The following is a 21295-nucleotide window of genomic DNA, read 5'->3' on the forward strand; positions in this document are numbered from 1 at the left end:
GAGGAGCAGTGAGTCAGAGGGGACTTAGCCGGTCTAGCGTCGAGACGTGGGTCTGCGCGCCCAGAGCCTTGAAATGGAAACTAAACTTCAATAAAGACTTTGTATATTATATCCACCGGGCGTTGGTCCTCTGTGAGCTGGGATCTAGAGGCAGACCTGACAGTATTGCTGTGCATACACTGACAGATAGGATATAGACAGTAAAAGTAAGTATGAAGAGGCTGTTGGGCAGAAGGATGTTATAAAGGAGTCAATATGCCTATTAAAGAGTGAGAAAGAATTTGCTGGCACTGATAGGTGAACCTATGACCTTGCTCTTCATCAAGCCCCTGCCTATGATGTTACTTTGCTCTCCCAGTAAGGTTGTTGCTTAGTTGCCTAACTGCAATTCTCCTTGATACGGTACTTAATTTCTACCCGTATACAAAGCTAAGGTGAGGGAAGGCCTCTATATAAGCCTGAGTCATTTATAGACCACAACTCTACTTTTGTGAGTTCCCAGCAGCAGCAGCTGTTCTGACCAAGTAAAAACTGCCTTTGAAATCACAACTGGTGTTGTTAAAAGACAAAAATATGCCACAGGGTCCCATGCCCCTGTTGAAAAGGTTCACATCAGGAAGCAAACCTGGAAGCTGCTGCTTAACATTTTCCTCTAAAAGTGATGGGGGAAGGTATTTCTAACTCCTAAATCTTAGCATCTAATTTTATGCCACCAGTCCTGCAGAGATATTTCAGATACCCAGCTACCAACATCCAGTTTCTAGGCAAAATTATAGGCATGGATTATTTTTTTCTGGTCCCAACCTATATAATATTTATTACAGAGTTGCCTATTTAAAAAGCCTGATCTGGAGCATACTTGCGCCCCCAAATTCCCAACATTTATTTCCAGAAAGGGGGGGGGTCTTTTAAAAAATCAAAACAATTAATTGCCATGTAGAAAGAGTTCTCTTCTCACAGTGCCCAGCCAGATGCCCATGGGCAGCCCACAAGCAAGACCTGAGGGAAACAGAACTGTCAAGCTCAGGTTCCCCAGCAGCTGGTATTCAGTGCAAGCTGCCTCTGACAGTTGAGGCAGAACGCAGTCATAACTAGTGGCTGCTGACAGCCTTATCCTTCATGAATCTGTCCAACCTCCTTTCAAAGCTATCCAATTTGGCAGCCATCATGGCACCTTGCAGAAGCGAATGTCAGACTTTTACCACCACCATCCCTCGAGTACTTCTCCACCCTGCACTCAATCCCCTGGTCCTCACCGTGGAAGAGATGCCCCCCAGGCGGATGGGCTCAATCAGGGTAGTGGTAGTCTTCTCCTCCCTGTTGGATTTCTTCTCAGGGGGCCCTGAGCCTCCATCCCCGGCTGCCCGCTTGCTCGCAAGTCCCGACATGGTGACTCTGAGCAGCAGGCGAGAGCAGAGGAATCAGGCAGTCAGCCAAGGGGGCAGCGCTTCAGCTACAAAGGGAAAGGAAAAAAGAGAGGGTGAGTTGCAGCTGCCCATAAGTGACTAGTGTGACATTAATCCTCCCATAGTCAAGACCAGGTACTGCTTCCCGTATCTGGTCAGAGATGCAGAAAGAAGGGGATCAGCTATGCTAAGCAAAACACAGAGGGCAAAAGGGGTGTGTGGTAGGTAAGGAAATGCAGTGACATTATCAAGGAAACATGGAAATTTTTATAAGAGGGCACAAAGGGGAACAAAAGTTGCAGATATGGCTGCTAACTCCCCCTCCCCCTGTGTGCTCTTTAAAAGTTATATACCAGGCCAAAAACCAACAGGTGTCCCCTGGCACAGAGACAGTTAATGAGGAACAGGCACCTGCTGAACCACTGATGTCTATCTTGGTGCTGTACCAAGAGCTCTGCTGGGCGGAGAAGTGTTGACAAGCAGATAAAAAGAAAGCATAGGCTTGGAGAAGAGGTAAGACTTAGAAGAAGAAGAAGAAAGAGGAAGTCAAGTAAACTATGGAAAAATATTCTTAAATTTGAGTTAACAAACCAAAATAAGGAGTGAAATAAGGGTGGGGGTAAAAATGGGAAGGAGGCAAACACTTCACGCCCTATTTTTAAAGACGCCCCAGCTTTGCTCCTTCCCTCTGGCATGTTTTTCAGGGGCGAGGGGTGGGGGTCCCGTGTCCCTCCACCAGACGCTGCGGGACTCCGACTCCCCTCAGACCCTCAGTCGTGGGGAGACACTGGGGGTCGCAGTCCCAAGAGCCTCCCCACCCGACCCCGCCAGGACCCCCTCACAGCCCTGACAATTCAGGGAAGGATGAGGCCACCTTTCAAAGGGCAGCATCGGAATACCCGCCAAGGCTTGTTCTGGGGAAAGTTCAGTTAGGAACAATCCACATAGGCAAGGCGGGGGACCTCATTAAGGCGGGGGGGGGGCGGGGAGAGCGGGGCGGGAGACGTGCAGGGAGCGTGCTGTGAGGGGGGGTCTGGTGTCGGGGGGATCTCCTCTCACACTCACCTGCCTGAGCGCCCCTCCCCCCCCCGGCTGCGGCTTCCTCGTCCTTCTCCCCCCGCCCCCCATGCGTTACTCCGGCCGAGAAACGCCAGCGCGCCTACTGCGCATGCTCTCCCGCAACCATTCTCAAGGCCCAACCTTCGCCTCTTTGCCGAGTGCGCACGCGCAAACCCAACCTCAAGCTATTGGGCAAAGCGCGAACCAGGGCTGCGCTGGTTAACCTCAGCGAGACGCCTTCACGGAAGCGCGCTCTGTGATTGGCTCTTTCTTTATCGTAGACTTCCCATAGTTAGAGTGATGCGCGCCGCAGGAGACCCTTTGAATTGGAGATTTCGATCCAACATGTCAACTTGTGCTTCAGGTCCTTAACTTAAAATGCAAATTTTAATCCAGTAAGATTCTACTCGGCGCCCAACACTCAGGTCCCTAGAGGAATAAAAGCGCTTTTCTAGCTCTATGGCGTCCGAACAAAATTCACATATGCTATGATGTCGCTTTAATTTTCCTATCTCTATTGATACTCTCTCTCTCCCCCCCCACTGCCGGAACACTTCAAAGAGAACCTCTACAATTGGCTAAGCGCTTCGCCCTCAAGTGTTCCTCGTTCTTATTGGACGAATTTCGACGGAATTCCAATTGGCTGAAGCAGAGATTGCTATGGCAACGCGTGATTCCCCCAACTTTCTACACTCCGACAACCAGAGATGGGGTTGGAGGGCTTCCAGCAGGTGAAAGAGGCGGGGGGGGGATTCAATAATATTCACGTGCAGGCCAATATCTCCCATTTTTACTTCGAACATATTGCTGGGTGTTGTGTATTGAGTCAAAGGATTTTATATCTGTATTATTATTGTCTGTATTTGCATTAGGGTAAAGTAACTGCCTTTTGGTTCCAGAGGGTACAGCTACTGTTGGTTCATTTAAGCTGCTGTATTTGGATCCTCTGTCTTATTGGTTGCCTCCAAAAGGCAGGACTGTGATTGCCTGATATTGTTCCCTCCAAAACGTATCCTTTCTAGCTAGTTCCCTGTCCCTATAAATGTAGCTCTCCCCTCCTCAGGTCCCAGTCTTGTTGCTTTAATAAAGAAGTGTTACTAGAGAACTGTCTCCAGCATATTATGTCGAGAGCGCTGAAATCACAAACCCCACGTCACAACACTGGGGAAAGGGTGGGGGCGACACGAGGCAGAAACTCATCTGGGACAGCTTTTGGCACAGTAGAAATGGTGGAAGGAAACGCTTCGCCCGCCAAGTGCCTGCCTGTCGTGCAGCTGCTGAAATCGCAGGGGTGTCTGTCAGGATTGGGAAGCAATCCTAATACCAAAAATTGTCAACGTTTCATAGTAAATAATAGTTATCTACCAGTGGTAAGAATAATAATCCATGCCGAAGTATAAGTTGTGATGATAAAATTAATAAAAATACTGGTATTAGAATAAAGTGTTGGCCTAGGAGACTGGGTTCAAAGTTTTACTTAGCCAGTAACTAAGCAGGTAACCTTGTGCAAGTCTCTCCTCACAGAGTAGTTGTGAGGATAAAATGAGGGCAAAACCCCATTGCAGTACCTACCCCAAGCATTGTAGAAGGTGAGTGGAATGCATGCACATGTGAAAAACTGCAGCTAAAATACATTTCAACTGAAATGCAGTGGCACATAACTGCACAGTGTGGATTTCTTAGGAGGAGTCCGTTTTCTATCAGTCAGAGAAACTTGGACTATCTGCCATCTGTCCTCACATTTTGCATAAACCACCAACATAAATGAAAATCGATTACGGTAAATAAAAATGTTCTGTTTGACAGAAAAAAATTACCTTATTTGAAATTATAGCAATATGGCTTTCAGCTTTAAATTGTGTAACCAACACTATTCAAAGCACGCTTCAGCCAAGTAGAATTTGTTCCCATTGTGGCACGATAATCTGCCACCAAATCTCATTGAAATAACCAGTAGTAATAATAGTAGTACTAGTAAAACATGTCTCTCCTGTATCAGCCTCTACAGGCACTGTAACTCTCCAGTGGCTTGACTTTGTCAATGCCCCAGAAGGGACATTCTTCTATTGTCTCTTGAAACAGACAGATGCCAGCAATAGTAGTATACAATTTGGTCATACAACTGTGTAAGAAAAAATATTTGTAAATTGATCCCTAACACTCCTACTCAAAAATTATTTCTGTTTTTCAGCCTCGGCCTCATAAGGCAAAGATATGCATGTGGTGAGTAACTGCTTATGTGTATTAATTTAGAAGAAGCATTAATTGCCACATCCTACCCCAGAATCAGCTGTATTTTGGTGCATGGCCTGAAAATCCTTGAATTTTGGCATTGCTGCATGTTTGATGCCCATTATACCCAGTGGCGTAGCGTGGGTTGTCAGCACCCGGGGCAAGGCAAGTAATTTGCGCCCCCTAACCCGCACGCCTGGCACCCCCCCCCCCACAGTGGGCGGCAACCCGGCGGCTCAGATCGGATTCGCACAGCAGTGAGAGTGAGTGAGTGAGCCAGGTAGGGGCAGAGCGCTGTGAGCGCGAGCGAGCGCCCCCCAGATGTTGCGCCCGGTGCGGCCGGCCCCCCCTGCACCCCCCACACTACGCCACTGATTATACCTAAGGCTGCTTGTGTACATTAAGAACATGAAGCTGTTTTTCAGGTTACTTGCTTTCCCTTGTTCTTCCTGTTCCAGGAAATATCTAGATGTTCACTCCATGGATTTAATCAACAAGGCTGGAACCACTGATGAACTGAAGAGGTGATGAGACTTTAAGAAACATTAGCCATGTCAGTCTCTTACCAAAACAAACATCTAAGTAACTGGATCTAAGTAAGAGTTACTGCTGAATAAACACATAGAGAATCGGGCTGCATTCAGGATGTTCCAGATAAAGGAACACATCCTAAATGCAGAGCGACAGAGGTTAAAGTCCTCTAAATTTTAAAGAACCAGCATTGGCTATACATATTTAACCAGACACTGTTTAAAGAGGTTACTAAGAATAGGTGGCTGGATATATCCAAGTCTGAAGAATCAAACTGGCAGTGAAATTTTAAAAACCTTGATCTACTCCCTCACTGTTCTCAGGTGCAGAGTCATCTTATTGCAGTTAGCTGTGCGAAATAAAGGCAGACTCCTACCACTTAAAGGAAATAGTGATGATGGAAGAATGTTGTCATTCTCCCATCAAACAGGATTGTCTATAATCCTACCTCCCTATTTCCCTTCTTCTCTGCAGCCTCCTCTCCAGACTCTTGGATTTGCAAGATTTCGAAACAAACCCACGCTCCACTATCTTATTGGATCTGTACTTCTATACCATCCAGTTCTGCCGGGAGCAGGGCTTCAACAGGGAACAGACCTCAGCCTTCTTCTCAATTGTGAAGGATGTACACGAGGCCTGTGTAGGTAAGCAAATGGATGTCAGAAGAGAGAAGGGAGTTTTGTGAATGGAAAAGAAGAATGAGGGGGATGTGGGAAAATGTGACCACAGAAGCCTCATTGGGAGCAACGTGGCATTATAAAGAGTAGGATACTGTCTTAAGTACACAGTTCCTTTAGGTTATTGTGGATGCCTGTTAGTGCTATAGTGATGCTGCCTTATCATAAGGCAAAGAGGTGAGAGTAACACCCAGAGCCGGTCCTGTTGGCTGCCAGTTGGGGAACTGGGCTGTAGAAAAAGGGCTTGAGAAGAAGAACATGATGCTTCCACCTTCTTCTCCTGTAGAAACACCACTGCCCAATGTGGAGGAATGCTACAACTACTTCTCTGAACTTGTTTTTTGCCACTCCATCCGGGTGAGTGTGTCCAGACAGGGCAAAAATGATAACACAACCGAGATGTCATCCCTCCCCAATATTCCTCTTTTCAGCACTGCGTATGTGGAAGGGAATGGCACCCCCCCACACACACACAACCTTACCTATTTTTTCACACTTCTTCAGAGACCCCCTTTCAGCATTGATCTCTTCAGTCAGAACCAGCTGGTGCGCCTAACAGACTACATGATCAACACCTACTTCCGCCACTACAAACTATACAAATATGCTTTCACTCCACAGGTAAAAATTTGTCAGGGTTTGGGTGGACGGGAAGGAGCTGTCACGTCACCTTCCCATGCCATGGGAGGAAAGAGCTTGCAGGATCCTGGATGATTTATGTGTAGCACAAGGGATTAAACATGGACTCTGATGCTCCCGTGGATTTTGGGGTGGGATCCAACATTGCCACTCAGCTTCTATCAGCGGAACAGGGAAGGAAGCAATTTCCAGCTATTCCAAAGGAGCAGCACAAGAGCTTCTGCTCTGAAGGATCCCCCAACCCTCTAGAGAAGGTATAGGGGGAGAAAATTGCTGAAGTTTGCTTCCTTCCCATTCCACTGACAGAAGTCTTACCATCAACCTGAGCAACACTGCTGGATACGGCCCTTTGTTTTTAAGAGCAAGGTACTTGCCTTTGTGGAAGCAGTGAAAAGCATCAAAATGTGACCAGAAACTAGCCAGCCAGTGAAATCAGTGGATCACTCCTCAGCTCATACATACCAGTCCCAAATCCTCTCTTCCCTAGGTGCGATTGGACATATCATTCACTTACATTGGGATGCCTGAACCAGAGCCCAAATATGAAGGTAAGTGTGGGCAGGCCCAGATCCCGCTCCCTCTGCGCACAACAGTGTAAGCTGACTGTCATTCACCTGTATTGACAAGGATGTTAAAGGGGTGAAAAAGAAATTGACCAGTCCTTCTAAATGAGGACATCTCCTGGAATAGAACTAGGGGAAGACAAAAGCTACACATAAATCTGTGGCAGAAGGTGCCTTTAAAGCAAGCATAGGCAAACTTGGCCCTCCAGATGTTTTGGGACTACAATTCCCATCATCCCTGACCACTGGGTCCTGTTAGCTAGGGATCATGGGAGTTGTAGTCCCAAAACATCTGGAGGGCCGAGTTTGCCTATGCTTGCTTTAAAGTAACATACAGACCTAGTTATATAGAACGCCATCTAAAAAATATGTGTTTATTATAGGAAGGCATCTTCTGCCAGATTAAATTGTCAGTTCATTTAGCCCAGTATTTATTCTGACTGGGGATCTCAGGCAAAGCTATATCTTGCCCAGCTCTATGATCTTGAGAGCCTTTTAACTGGAAATGATGAAGGATTGAACCTAGGTTATGTTCTGTGTGAACAGCACACGTTTCACCCCTGAGAGATGAGTCTTCCCTCTTTGGGGCCATGGTGCTCTTGCTTTGAATCAGTACTTGGTCCTCAAATGCTAAAATGTCACAATAGCCCCCTGTGTCTTGGGTTAGGTTGAAGTTTTTACAACTACCAAGAGGGTCCTACAGGCCCAAGAGAGTCTGTAGGAAAGGATACAATATCAATAGTTGTTGCCCCCAATCCAACCCTTTCTCCCCAAAGGGTTTTTAACATCTCTTTCTTCTACAGAAGCAGCAACTGAGGACTCAGAGGCAGCTTTGTCACCTCTGCAGGAGGATATGGACGAGACAGCTATTGCTGAAGAAAGTAAGAGAGTGTGGCTCAGTGGCTGGGGCTAGTGTGTAGTATCCAGGGTGAGCTAAAAAGTCCCCCAGCTCAGATTTCATCTTAGTCATGAGGTCTTGGGTGTATTCTTTTTGGGCGCGGGGGGCACTCCTGAACCCCAAAGTGGTAGCCTAGAGGTGAGTGCTCTCTCCCGCTTATTCTGCCTCCTCCTAGGTCCCACCGCTGTGCTGCGAGAGTACATTGCAAACCAACTCACCCAGGAGCTGACCATGCTGCGCCTTTCAGTAGATCAGCGCTTGAAGGCAACGGAGGACCAGTTTAATGCCAAGCTGCTCCAGCTGGAGAAGGGCCCGGGCAAGGGGGGTGCCAAGGGCAAGAAAAAATAAGCAGGTTGGGAGAATTAACTTTTTAGATTAGAATGTTGAGAGGTTATCAGGGCCCAGCCATAAAGTATCTCATTCCTCAAAAATTGTGGAAATGAATAATAGTTAAAAGGGGGTGGCCAGATAGACCACACTTTTAAATGCCTTTTAGAAACCTGTTTTTCAGAAACTTTCTACAGAGAAACCTGTGATGTTAAGACATTAAAGAGCTTTCCAAACAATCGGTACCACTGTTGCACATCTTCTGTGTGTAGGATCCAGGCTGTATCTCCTCTCTCTCACCCTGCTGCATTCCCCATCCGAAGCACGCAAACCATTGTATAAAGTAGGTCTCCTCCTCACACCCTACTAGCAGAGCTGCTACACTTTGGGGGTGCTGTCTGAATTGGGGATGTACGAGTATTGCAGGCATCATGCGTCCATGCCATCTCCCTCACTGGACCAGCTGCTGGAGTGAAACTGACACACTGCCTTTCTTCAGATTTCCTCTTGAGTCCCTTTGATTCCCACTCTGTCCCACTCTTCTCAAGCTGAACTCTTTTCCCATAGGCGCACGCTCCTTCCAGCAGCAACAGGATACCCCTCCCCCCCACCCCCCAAAACATTGAACACCCCTTGGATTTTTCGCAGGAGAAATTCAACTCTGTGCCCTCTCCCAACTGAAAGAATATGGCCGCTTCTTAGGAAGCAAAGAAAGCCAAAGTCCGGCATCAGTTTTGGTCGCATTCCATTTTATTCTAATTGTGACATCATGGATGTGGAAAGATGGCACAACCAGGTGGAAAATAAAATACAATATAATCTACAGAGAAGGGTCGGGCCCAATTCCTGCTAGTAGGGAAAGGGAACTCTGCAATTTCCAATCCCAATCCACCCCCTTCCTCCCTGGACCACCCATACTGGCTATATGCAAGGATTGTTCCCTCAGCAATGGTGAAGTTGGCTGCTTTGAGGGGCAAGAGGTAGCAGGTCCTCTTACTGTGGGAAGAGATGCAAGGACAAAAAGTCCTCCTTCTGGCAACACAGATAAGCCTCCCTAATCCATACACATCTAACAATTCAGATGCTCTGTATTCTTGCCCTACACAGATCTCAGGGCCCTTCCCAGGTATGTTAGGGGACCTTAGTTTCTGACAGCCACAAACTCAGGAATTCTTTCCAGAAGGCAAAGAAGTCCTTGTTCCCCAGGAAATTGGACCCCCCTTCGCATGCAAGGATGAGGATACCTCCCCACAGGAGGTACTTGCCGTTCCCCCAAGAAGAGATGGAAGGTGGTGGGACAGTTCTTGAAGTGGCTCCTGCCTCCTTTCTTCGTTCAGGGACCCAGTGATTCCACAGTTGCACAGGGAGCAGCAACCGGGTGTTTAGTTGGGAGGGTCGTCCACCGCAGACGCAGGGGCTTCCTCCCCCTCTGTGCTGAGCAAGACAAGCTGGATGGCCTTGGGGACGTTTTCAAAGAGGGCAGCCCGGTTCTGCTGCTCACCTTTCTTGACCCAGTGCCCATAGATGCGGAAGGCGCATGCATCAATCAACTTGCGCACCCCCTTGAGCGCATAGGGGTCACACATGAGCATCTCCTTTGTGACCGGCCGTACCCGCCGGTAGTTGGAGACGATGCGGATAGAGGCCCGCACAGTCCATGCAAGAACCTATTGCGGGAAAGAGACGGGAATAGTGTCAATATGGGAAGTGAGACCTAGAAGGTTAGCAGGAGAGAACATCAGCACTTGCTGCGCCAGACTAAGACCCACCTGGTCCAGCATTCCTATTTATCAATTCATTTATTTAAATGATTGTAATCCACGCTTTCATAAAATATATCAAGGTGGCTTACAATGGACAGAGTATAATAAAATCAGTATAGAAGTATCAGTAAAACATCAGTAGATACTGGTTGGTTAAAAATAAAAAGTTCCTATTGTGAAGAGCGGTCTAAACAGTAGTTTTCAGCAGGCTGAAATAAGGCATTTTCCTGCCAAACCTCTTCCGGATAAGGAGTTCAGCAGGGCAGGGCCTAAAGGCACAGCGTCTAATGAAGGCAAAATGAAACTCAGGGGCCTGGGCAACCTCCAGATGTGTCCTGTTTGAACAGAGCTTTCCAAACCGTGCATTGCGAGTCACGACATGTTGGTTTGTCAGCTGCAGTGTGTAGGTGTGTCGCACGAGCACTCCCCACACTCCTCCCGGGGATGGAAAGGGGTTAGTTTAACCTCCGGTTTGCTAGTAAAACTGAATTACTGTCACAACATGATGCATATCTTAAAAGTGTATCGCCAACATGAAATGCTTGGAAAAAACTGTTAAAGAGGATCTCTGTGATCAAGGGGGAGTATAATGCATGAGACCATCCTGAATGTACTTTGCACCCAAGTTGTTTAGGGCTTTGTGAATTAACACAAGGGCCATGAACCTGGCCTGGTAGCAAATCAACCACTTCTCCAGTGTGACTTCCGGGTGCTTCTGGGAAGTCAACAAATGGGACATAAATGCAGCAGCCCTCTCTCCTGCTACTCCTCAGCAAGTGGTATTGAGAGGCATGCTGCTACCTCTGATCCCGTATCATAAAGCAATCATGACCACTACTTATTGATAGACACCCTCCATGAATCAGTGACAAAGGACTATGGAAGAAACAAGTGGAAAGACCCACAAAGTTTCAGGCATATTACCAGAAAGCTGTAAAGCACCAGCGTTGAAAGGAGATGATCAAATTGGGAAGGGGGATGCACACAAACTGACTAAGAAGCCCTAATTGATCCGTTCTGCTGGTTTTGGTCAATTCACTGATTACATCTGCGTTTAAAAAATGGTATGAAGGAAAAAAGCGAACACATTGCTTTTAGAAAATGCTTGCATATGTTGCAGCAGGAACCACCTTAGAATAAATGTTTCCTCCTGTGTGGGAAACATTTGCATGGCAGGAGGATCAAGAGACTTGCCCTGAATGCATGGTGCGGATTGAAGAGCCGGCGTTTACGGCCGCCGTACTGCTGGAAGAAGGGGTGCTGCAGGGCCTGCTGAGCTGTCAACCGTTCTTCTGGATCCACCTGCAGCAGTCGTGAGATCTGCCAAACACACACAGAGAGTTGGGCAAGAGACATTTGGGGGAGAGGGGCATATATTTGGCGCCCAATGTAGAAGGCTGAGCAATTCAGGGGCAAATCATCATCATCTGTTTTCATCCCACCCTTCCTGCAATAAGCTCAATACAGCACGAACGGTTCTCAAACTGCAAGCTAAATTAGGCTGGGAGATAGGGTCAAAGTCTTCCAATGAATTCCGTGGCTAAATGGATATTTGAACCAGGATCTCCTCTGGTCCTACTCTGATACCCTCTAACCAATACACGTTGACTTTATCGCTTAGTTGTGAGTTTTTCCACAGACTCTCACTTCTCCAGCTCCCTCTGTCAGTCTACTTTGCCAAACACTTCATGTCACTAGCTGCCAATCAGGGCCTTTGTTTCTGCAATGGAATTTTGTTTTTTAAACCTGCTAATTAGGGCAGAGGTGAAAGTACTGGAAGCCACAGGCGATCATCTATTATCATGGGCAGCAATCGCTGGGATCTCTTCTACCCCACTGTTGCCACATTTCAAGACATGAATCTTAAAGCTAAGAAAAGCAGAAAAAGAATGATTAATCCTGAGAATGTTGGTTCTCTTTCTAAAGGGAAAAACAAGTTTTTAGTTCTCACAGCCTAGAAGATACATTTTGAAACTATAGAGGCTGCTGAAATATGTGATGCTTGAATTGGGAAACAAATAGGATTTTATGAGGTAAAGGGCAGGGATCCCTGTGTTACTCTTTGGTCCTCCCCATACAAGCAAAAACAGAATGCTGTAAAATATACAAACAGGCATGAATTGTTACAGATAGGTAGCCGTGTTGGTCTGCCATAGTCAAAACAAAATAAAAAAATTCCTTCCAGTAGCACCTTAAAGACCAACTTTAAAGGCATGAATTGTGTAACACAGATGTAATGATACTGGATTTTTTTAAAGCGGAGTTTAAATGTGAGAAGCTTGTTACAATAAAAGTATTTGATATAAAAATGGTTAATTGTGTGAAGAAGCAGGGAAACCCAGCATTGTGCTTCTGGCTGAAGTCAGAAAATATATAATGTATGTGGGTTCAACTGGCAGTCTTGCCAGGAAGGAGCTAGTTTCAAAATAACAGATTTGGCTCCATACTTGCTAGGTTTACAGTTAATGGCAGTTAGCTGTGGACTCTACCTTTTATTAGGGTCAAGTGAATTGAAAAAGTCAAATGGTGATAGGTCCTTTCGTGGACATTCCGTTCGAATGATTGGTCCAGTGAGGACTCGGAACTCCAGGAAGAACCCAATGATTGGCCAGAGGGATTAAATATAAGGGCAGACACAGCATTCTTTGGGAGCAGTTGGTCAGGAGACTAGAGAGCGTCGGTAGGTGAGCTTAGAACCGCAGGAGACAGGGGCTGAGTGAGACCAGCCAGGAGAGGTGTTTTCCAGGATGGTGTCTGACCAGAGTTGCCAGCAGCTGACAGTGGGCCTCAGGAAGGAGAAAGACTTCAGAGGCAGCACCATCATGGCTGAGTCTTCAAGCACCAGACCAGAAGAGAGATTTCTGAAGAAAACTGAATCAAGCCGATCAGGGGGTGAGCAGGAGTCTCAAGAGATGGGAGTTCAGTCTGACTAACAGTTGAGACACCTTTAACTACCTTGTGCTCTTTCAGTAATACCCTGACCATAGCAGCAGAAAAATGGAGATTTGGCTATCAGGTCGACATAGGGATGAGAACTAGCACAATTATGTAGCAACCTCTTTTGAGCCAACGCCAGATTTAAAGTACAAGTAACATATTTTAGCAATCATCAAACTATGTTGTTAAATAAATACCTGCTTTAAAGCTATGATTTTATATTAAATAAGCTTTAATGCCTATTTGTTTAACACAAGCCTCCAGCTCCATTTGTTCCATGCCTCTAATCTGCTACTCCACTGTAGTAAAAGGTTAAAGCAACCAGCTGGAATTAAATAGTGGCAGCTATGAAGTAAAAAGTAGGTACACTGTATATAAACTGCATGAGACAGGGATCCTATAGGATTTAATAAGAAACTGGTGGGAAGGCAAATCCCAGTTGGGCCAAGCCGGTAAGATCCTTCACAATACCACATTGCAGAACTCTCTTTTCTGGGCACAGATGTTTCCTAAAAGGAGATGTTGAATGTACATGTAGCTCGAGTTGTGTTACAAGAGATGGGATTTTCACCATCTTACCAGATCTTTGACTGTGTCGGACCGGTCATCCCACTCAGGGGAGCCAAACTGGTATCGCCCTTCCATGATCATCCGAAGCATCAGCATCTGCTTACGGTGCCAGAAAGGAGGAGAGCCAGCCAAGAGGGTGAAAAAGATGACACCACAGGCCCAGCTTCAGGGAAAGGAGGAGAGAGCTTTATTTCCTGCACCCTTTTCCCAGACACCAAAATTGGAGAACAGCAAAGCAGAAAGACTAAGGAATACTGGCCAAGGAAGAACCCTATACAATTAGTGCAGCTTTTTGGAATCTTGAAAAAAATATTTATTTATTTATTTATTTATTTATTTATTTATTTATTTATTTTAAATTACCATGCTTCATCCATGGGAAACTGTCAAAATATTGTTCCCCTTCAAAACAACAACAACACAAAACCCAGTCCATATTTTGCCTCCAGACTCAAGTATGTAAGCGCCTGCAAAATCTTGTCAATGGGTGTAGCTGTTCTGCCAACCATAGAATATGATGGCAGAGTTCCAAGCTATTTTCAAATAGTGACTGTGTGGTGAGTAACAAGGGGACAGAGGGACAGAACATGGGGAGAGAACAACTGATTCCCCCCCTCCCATTTCCTTGGGCAAAAGAACAGGGAGTAGACACCTCTCTCTCAAAACAGGTATAAAGTCCCAGCTGAGCTTTGGCTCTTGTCATGGAACTTCCTTCACCCCTCCTCCCCCAAAAAACTATCCCTCCGCCAAGGGGGACAGGTGTTAGCTAGATGTCACTTACAGGTCCACTTCCTTTCCATAACCAGGGTGGGTCTCGTCCATGGAGCATTTCAGGATCTCTGGGGCCAGGTAGCCAGGGGTCCCACATAGCTCTAAGAGGAAGGAGTTGGAAATTACAGAGGTGCATAAGGTTTGGTGCCCAAGAATCTCAAATCAGGAGTCACTGCTAGCAGGAGCTGTGTCAGTCAGAACAGCCACCCTGCTCACAGCAGACTCACAGAATCTGTAGTGTTGGAAGGGGCCACAAGAGTCATCTAGTCCAACCCCCTGCAATGCAGGAATATTTTGCCTAACGTGGGGCTTGAACCCACGATCTAGGGATTAAGAATCTCATGCTCTACTGACTGAGCTATCAATGAGCTGGTCTGCCCTACAGAGACCTGTACTCAGACTGGCCCATGCCCACCTCGCAGCTTCTCCCCTGGCTTCAAGTGGCAGGAAAAGCCAAAATCCGAGAGTTTGATGTTCAGCTGGTCATCCATGAGGATATTCTCAGGCTTGAGATCTCGATGGATGATATTATTGGCGTGAAGGTAGCTCACAGCGTCCAAGAGGGCTCGCATGATACACCTGAAAGAAGAGAGACACAAGCTGAAGGAGCCGCCACTTATCAGATCATCGCAGCTGGAGCCGAGCCAAGAGAGCTTCGGCCTCCCCAGATCCAGCAGAGGGGACGGCACATTACCTGGTCTCCTTCTCGCTGAGGGTCACCTTCTCTGTAAGGTAGTCAAAGAGCTCCCCACGTCTCATCCTGTCAGGGGAATGTGAGACGGGGTAAATCCACATGCAATGGGGGTGGCATGCAGAAGAAGGAGAAGAAGAGTTTGGATTTGATATCCCACTTTATCACTACCCGAAGGAGTCTCAAAGCGGCTAACATTCTCCTTTTCCTTCCCCACAACAAACACTCTGTGAGGTGAGTGAGGCTGAGAGACTTCAGAGAAGTGTGACTAGCCCAAGGTCACACAGCAGCTGCATGTGGAGGAGCGGGGAAGCGAACCCAGTTCACCAGATTACGAGTCTACCGCTCTTAACCACTACACCACACTGGCTCTCCCCATCTCCCCTTCCTATGCACTTACAATGTCTCACTAAAATACCTTTACTTATCTACACTGAAGAGGAATTTCAGAGGCACAGCAGCAAGCACACAGGCATTGTGGGTTTGAAAGCAACACCACTTCAGTCCACAAGGGTCTGGAAGCCTAGCACCAGAAATCCACTGCCTCTGTCAACTTTTCAACAACTCTTATGGCTCTTCCTCCCACCCAGCTGCCTCTGAGGGTGGCTTCACACATGACTTCTCAAAACCAGACTGATCGCCATCTTGGAAGAACAGGGCCTATAACATGCAATGGGAAAGTATGTCTCTCTATTTTTCCTTTTAATCCCTCTTGGGAGGGTCAAGACCCACAACAGCTACAAGGGCGTTTCCCATCTTGGTGAGAACAGGGTGGGTCAGCAGCTCCTCTTTTCAATAGCTTGTTACTTACAAGTCAAACACCAGGAACATGAAGGCAGATGACTCATAGGAATCTATCAGAGTAACTAGAGAGGGAGAGAGAGAGAAGGAGGGGAAAGAGGGGGATTGGATTATACAGTTTGAGAGCTGATTGCTTCACCGAGGTAAGATGGCAGGAAACAGCTCCAGCTCAGTGCCTAGAGACAGGCAGCTACAATGAAAAAGAGCATGGCCACAGTCTTATTGTGCTAACAGTGCTGTGTAGCTTTAGGAATGGGGGAATCTACTGCCCTCCAGCATGGCCAATGGTAACAAATTATGAGAACTAGAGTCCCACAGCTTAAGGGAGGCGGTCACAGGTTAGACACTGCTGAAGTAGGCAGTGGGGGGGGTGTATTCATCCCTTTCAGCAGTAGGGTAGGAGAACTGGGGGGGGGGGATCACATTTGGCAACCAATGCGCCCCTTTGGTTTCAGATGGTACATGGCTAGGCAAGTCTAAAAAACCCAGGACACAAATTTTCATGACCCTCTGTTGACTGTGGTGGCTCATTTACCAGAAGTAATGTATTTACTGTTAACTCTGGAATGTATACTCTATTTTGCCCAAACTAAGACGCCTGACGTATATTTTGCTCCAAATTGCCACTCCCCAACAGACCTCCCTTGCTCCTTTCGACTCCCCCTTCCCACTTTGCTACATTCCACACTCCCAGCAATCTCCTGCTCCCCATCCCAATGCAAACCCTAAACATGGTTTCCTCCATTCTGACAACAATTAAGGGCAGGGCAATTCTCATTACCAGTCCACATAGCCAGCAGTCAAGGATGATGGAAGTGGCAGCCCAGCAACATCCAGAGTGTCACAGGTTCCCCACCCCTGATTTAGGAGTGTGCAGGATGAGACCACACAGTGATTAAGGAAGTAGAGATGGGCACAGATGTCAACATGGTGGTGTGCTGTGAATGTTGAGATCATCAACATGGTGGAAGGCCTAGATGCTGGGAGGGGGGCAGGGTTCATTTGGGGGCAACTATACAATATAAAATTACATTTGAGAAAATACTAGGGTTTCAGAAGGAGGCCAAAATATTGGGATGCACATTTGGGTTACAGAGATGCTGGGCTGGGTGGGTAGTCACTCACTGATGTAGGGGTGTCCGGAGACCTGGCGCAGGATTTCAATCTCTTTGCCTGTCGATAAGCGCACTTCCTCGAGCTGCTGTGGGGTCATGCGTTCCGGAGTAACCTCAATAATCTTCACTGCATACTCCTGGCCTGTCTGCTTGTGTATGCAGCGTCGGACCACGCTGCTGACACCTCTACAGAGGAGCAGAGATGAACAAACAGCAAGAGAGACGTCAAGTTTCTAAAAACTTTGGCTCCACGGTGGGGAAGAAATGTAGGACAGAGGTTGGAAAGCCATATCTCCTCCAGATGTTCTGGACTACAGTTCCCATCATCCCTTATGATTGGCCATGCTCTCTGCTGGGAGCTGAAGTCCAACAATATATGGAGGGAAACAGTTTATCCACTTGTGGTGTAATGGGTCCCCATCCAAGCACATTATGCAATCCATGATTCCCCCCCCCCCTATCCTGACCCACTCCTCACCTGCCAATTACATCCTTAGGGTCATATTTCTGGTAGAACTCTTTGGCTCCAGCCCAGTCCGGAAGCTCATCTTCTAGACCCACGTCCCGGGTCATCCTATTGTAGATGTGGAATGCTCTGGATCAAGAGCTGAAAAGCAAAGGGTGATGGCGGCAGTGATATTTAGACAGCTGAATACTTCAAGCACCAGCTACCCAAGAGGAGACATTTTGAAAGGTCAACATGGAAGGTGGAATGCAAGGAATGCAACACAGCAGTTGGAGAGCTAAGAAGGGCAGTAAACATAAAAGGCAATGGATGTCTGATGTCAGGGGAGGCAGGTAGAGACATGCCAATTACCATGCCACTTTCAGGGGAGTTGTGGAAGAGATAAAGGAGAATGACCCAGTCTTGGTCATCACTGGGCAGTAACCATTGGTAGGGCATAGCTGACAATTTCAACAGACACATTTCAGCCATCAAGTTATCAAGGCCTCCGACACAAATCACAGGTTTCCTTTAGATCATCAAACTAGTCAAAATCAACAAGTTGGAGGACTGCATCAGATTTCCCCAAATAGGGAAGAAAAAGACCAAAAAGCCTGAATTAGCGCTCTGGCACAACCACAATGGCAGGTTTATTGCTGCCTTGACCATATAACTACAGCAAGACTGCAGGGGGGAGTAGATTGCAGAACTGATCTAAGGGAGATTGCTCTTCAAATGCCAGGCATGAATGGTGCAGCTTATATCCTTTGTTTTCCATCTTCATACTGCAACAATTCTGATATTTCTTCCTCCAAGCAACTTGGACCAACATTTCAGCTGCCTTATAACCCTGTGCGGTTAAGCTATGCTAAACCCCACAGAGATTATGAACTCAGATCTCTCTGCAATACGGATGCCATCCAAAATATCCTGACTGCCACTGTGGAGTTTCATTTCAAACAAATATGCATAGGATTGCACTGTGTGTTCAATAGCCATCTATTACATCCCCATGACTCTCATATTTCTTTAGTCCTTCAAAATAGATCCTTACAACCATGAGTTTGAAACAATACACTGCAATTACAACTCCTGGGTATCAATACAAATTAGGGAAATAAAAAGAGCCTTCTGGGTTGGACCAATGATCTGGCCATCATCCTGTTCTCATAGTGGCCAGCCGTATGCCTATGAGAAGGCCGCAAGCAGGACCTGAGCACATCCTGTGGTTTATAGCAGCTGGTTATCAGGATCTCACCACTTCTGATCATGGAAGCAGAGTATAGCCAAATAACAACAGTTGAAGGGAACTTTTTTCAGCCACATTCCCTTCTAGACAAGCTTCTGGGGGCTACATGCCCCATGCAGGGCTGGACAGGGGCAAACACAAAAGTGGGAGGGGCAACAAGTGTCAATATAACCTTTGAACATTAGGCTACTTCCTACACACACTCACACACCGCTCTCTACCCTCCGTTCAGGGAAGCAAAGAGTTCTAGGACACATTCCAGCCAGGCAAAACCATTCAAGGAGTGTGCAAAGCAGGGCCCATAAGGGGTGTGGCTGGGGAGAGTGCTGAGAGCCAGACAGAGAGGTTGGGAGGGCTAGAAGACCACATTCGGCCCCCGAGCATGAGGTTTCCCACCCCTGAATCAGAATAAACATGCACTGACAACAGGCTTGGCAGTTGATCCAGATTGTGCACAGGAGCATATCACAATCCCTATTAAACAATTACATCCCTACTAAACAATCCCTATTACATTATTTGGAGTGTATAACCCCTTCTACAAGATCAAACCCATAATACCCCTCATTCTTTCCCCATCCCAGGACTTCCCCTTCTAAAAACATCCTGCAACACTGGACTACCTTGAAGGACTGGTGTAAGGATTACTAAGACAGCCCTTCGTTCATTATATAAATAACCAACGTTTAAACTATTATACTATAATCTATGCAGCGGCTGAGACAAGATACCCATGCTGTTTATCCTGAAAGTCCCCTTCCCAAGTCTCAATTCAGAGCCACGCAGAGGTGGGACATGCACTCTGTTTATACTCAGAGGCACTCTGTCCGTAGATTTCAGAACCGTGGCCTAGCACTGTCAACAGGTTCCGGGGCTCATGAGAGCCCCGGGGTGAAATGAAGCCTTGCCTATCGGTCCAGCCCTTCCGAGTCGTCTCCCTCTCCTCTCTCCAGAGGGATTCCACACACCGCCCCGCCCGCGCACGCGGAGGGACTCCCCGAGATCCTCACCCGGCAGCGCCGTTGCTGGATGCGAGTGAATGACCCCCACCTGCAGCCGGCGACTCCCAGGCTCCGCCTCCCCTTCTTTCTGATTGGTCCGTCGCGTTCCAAAGGCGCGGCCGGGCAGTAGCACCAATCGGCGAAAGGAGAAAACAGGGTGTGTCGAGACGGACGAAGGCCGGCATCCAGTGAGTGGACGGATGGAGAGGGAGCGCTGTCAGCGGCAGTAACCAATCAGCGCTAAGGTGAAGAAATATGAGGCGGGGATTAAAAGAGGAAGCGGCTGTTTCCGAACGGCAGCAGGGGAGGGGAGAATGCTCAGCCAATGAGCAAAGCCACGGAAGGGCGGGCAAAAGAAGCGCGTTATTGACAGGCGAGTTGACCCATCGGCTGCTCGTTTTGAGAAACAGAGCTGAGGGGAGGAGCTCAGAATCCGAAGGCTGGGGAAGACAGCGGCCAATCGCGATCGGAAGTGGGCGGGAGCAGAACATTGGGGTTATTCAGGGTTTCATAATCGCGATACTAAAGGTCAGGATGAGGTCACAGCTACTACTTTCCCTCCTTCGGTTATTTGTTAGGCAATTACACAATAAACGCCCCCCAAAACGAAAAATACACTAGGGTCTCTCTACGGAGCAGGAGGGAATTTGTGCCTTTTATTTCTATCTCCATAAACTGCTGCCTCTGGTCTCCTGGGTGGTCCTTTCGTGTCTTTCAGTTTGGGGCAAATCAGGAGTTTGGCTGTGAACAAAATAAGATGATAATGATGATGATTCCATCTTTCCTCCAAGGAGCTCGAGGCAGCACATATTTCCTGCCTACCTCCTCTTCCGCTCTTCACAACAGTCTTGTGAAGTGAGTTCTGGCTGACAGATACAGTAATGACCCGCCCAGGGTCACTCATTGCTCATCATGGATGAATAAGCATTTGTACCTGTGTCTCCCTGACCCATCATTTTAACCTCAACTTCACAGTTGGTCTTCGGGTTTCCTGCACTGAATAAATTGCTCCATCCCATGATATCCATAGGGGAAGAAAATCCCTCCAGTAGGACACCCAGCCACCCAGAGGCAGCTACACAAAGTGTAAAAGGATTCCTGGGGCCAAAAGGCTTTCCCTCTCCTTCTGCATATGCGAAATCAAACTACATGGCCTCTCCTCCACCCCAAATTTTGCCATGACAAAGATGTGATCTCTAACATGCAGTAAGAATCGCTCACTCTCTTCTTAAGGTGGGAGGGAGGGGGTTATTGGTTGGTTGGTTTTATCATGTATTTTTAGGTTGTGAACCAACCTGAGATCTGCAGATGAAGAGCGGTATACAAATTTAATATAAACAAATAAACAAATAACACGTGCCTACCGCTCAGGTACAGTTATATCCGTTGTCTGATCAGCATCTGCCAGTAGTGGTTATACAACTGTTGTTATTAATACTTTTTCATTAAGCATTAATGGAAGTGTAACTTCAGAACAGCATCAAGCATTACAAAGCAACATAGGCTTGTGTGCAACACCATACAGTCAAACAACATGACTGCCCCTCAAGAATCCTGAGAATGTACTTTGTGAAGGGTGCTGGGCACTATGAGGGGTAAATTACAATTTCCAGGATTCGG

At 47.1% G+C, this 21295-nt stretch overlaps 2 protein-coding genes across 5 annotated transcripts; one reads left to right on the plus strand and one right to left on the minus strand.

The window, feature by feature from the left end:
• Positions 1 to 2683: 2683 nt before the first annotated feature.
• On the plus strand, positions 2684 to 8571 carry CFAP119 (cilia and flagella associated protein 119). Its single transcript, XM_081834992.1, has 9 exons — positions 2684 to 3196; positions 4657 to 4688; positions 5156 to 5221; positions 5703 to 5872; positions 6192 to 6262; positions 6410 to 6526; positions 7032 to 7092; positions 7911 to 7988; positions 8181 to 8571. Exons 1-9 carry the CDS (start codon positions 3173 to 3175, stop codon positions 8351 to 8353), a joined length of 792 nt encoding a protein of 263 aa, XP_081691118.1. The 5' UTR covers positions 2684 to 3172; the 3' UTR covers positions 8354 to 8571.
• A 489-nt stretch (positions 8572 to 9060) lies between these two features.
• PHKG2 (phosphorylase kinase catalytic subunit gamma 2) lies at positions 9061 to 19839 on the minus strand. Of its 4 annotated transcripts, none has more exons than XM_081834988.1 (10): positions 19685 to 19839; positions 17459 to 17587; positions 16991 to 17166; positions 15876 to 15930; positions 15068 to 15133; positions 14789 to 14952; positions 14384 to 14474; positions 13612 to 13765; positions 11290 to 11415; positions 9061 to 9999 (listed from the first exon to the last, which is right to left on the minus strand). In XM_081834988.1, exons 2-10 carry the CDS (start codon positions 17551 to 17553, stop codon positions 9715 to 9717), a joined length of 1212 nt encoding a protein of 403 aa, XP_081691114.1. In that variant the 5' UTR covers positions 17554 to 17587; positions 19685 to 19839; the 3' UTR covers positions 9061 to 9714. The 4 variants fall into 4 exon arrangements, with proteins under 4 accessions (XP_081691114.1, XP_081691117.1, XP_081691116.1 ...); XM_081834991.1 differs by having other exon boundaries at positions 19725 to 19745; XM_081834990.1 differs by lacking the exon at positions 19685 to 19839 and adding an exon at positions 19583 to 19603.
• Positions 19840 to 21295: the final 1456 nt, after the last annotated feature.

Source organism: Podarcis erhardii, assembly GCF_964252035.2.
Source record: "Podarcis erhardii genome assembly, chromosome: 13".
NCBI lineage: Eukaryota > Metazoa > Chordata > Lepidosauria > Squamata > Lacertidae > Podarcis > Podarcis erhardii.

Excerpts from the sequence above, each read along its gene's own strand:
- CFAP119 (XM_081834992.1), top strand. The coding sequence starts at position 3,173 with ATGGGGTTGGAGGGCTTCCAGCAG. Across the intron at positions 6,263-6,409 it reads TTTTTTGCCACTCCATCCGG|AGACCCCCTTTCAGCATTGA; the intron begins GTGAGTGTGTCC and ends ACACTTCTTCAG. Across the intron at positions 7,989-8,180 it reads GACAGCTATTGCTGAAGAAA|GTCCCACCGCTGTGCTGCGA; the intron begins GTAAGAGAGTGT and ends GCCTCCTCCTAG.
- PHKG2 (XM_081834988.1), bottom strand. The coding sequence starts at position 17,553 with ATGACCCGGGACGTGGGTCTAGAAGATGAGCTTCCGGACTGGGCTGGA. Across the intron at positions 15,134-15,875 it reads ATGTTCCTGGTGTTTGACTT|GATGAGACGTGGGGAGCTCT; the intron begins GTAAGTAACAAG and ends TTCCCCTGACAG. Across the intron at positions 10,000-11,289 it reads ATCCGCACCATGCATTCAGG|GTTCTTGCATGGACTGTGCG; the intron begins GCAAGTCTCTTG and ends TTCCCGCAATAG.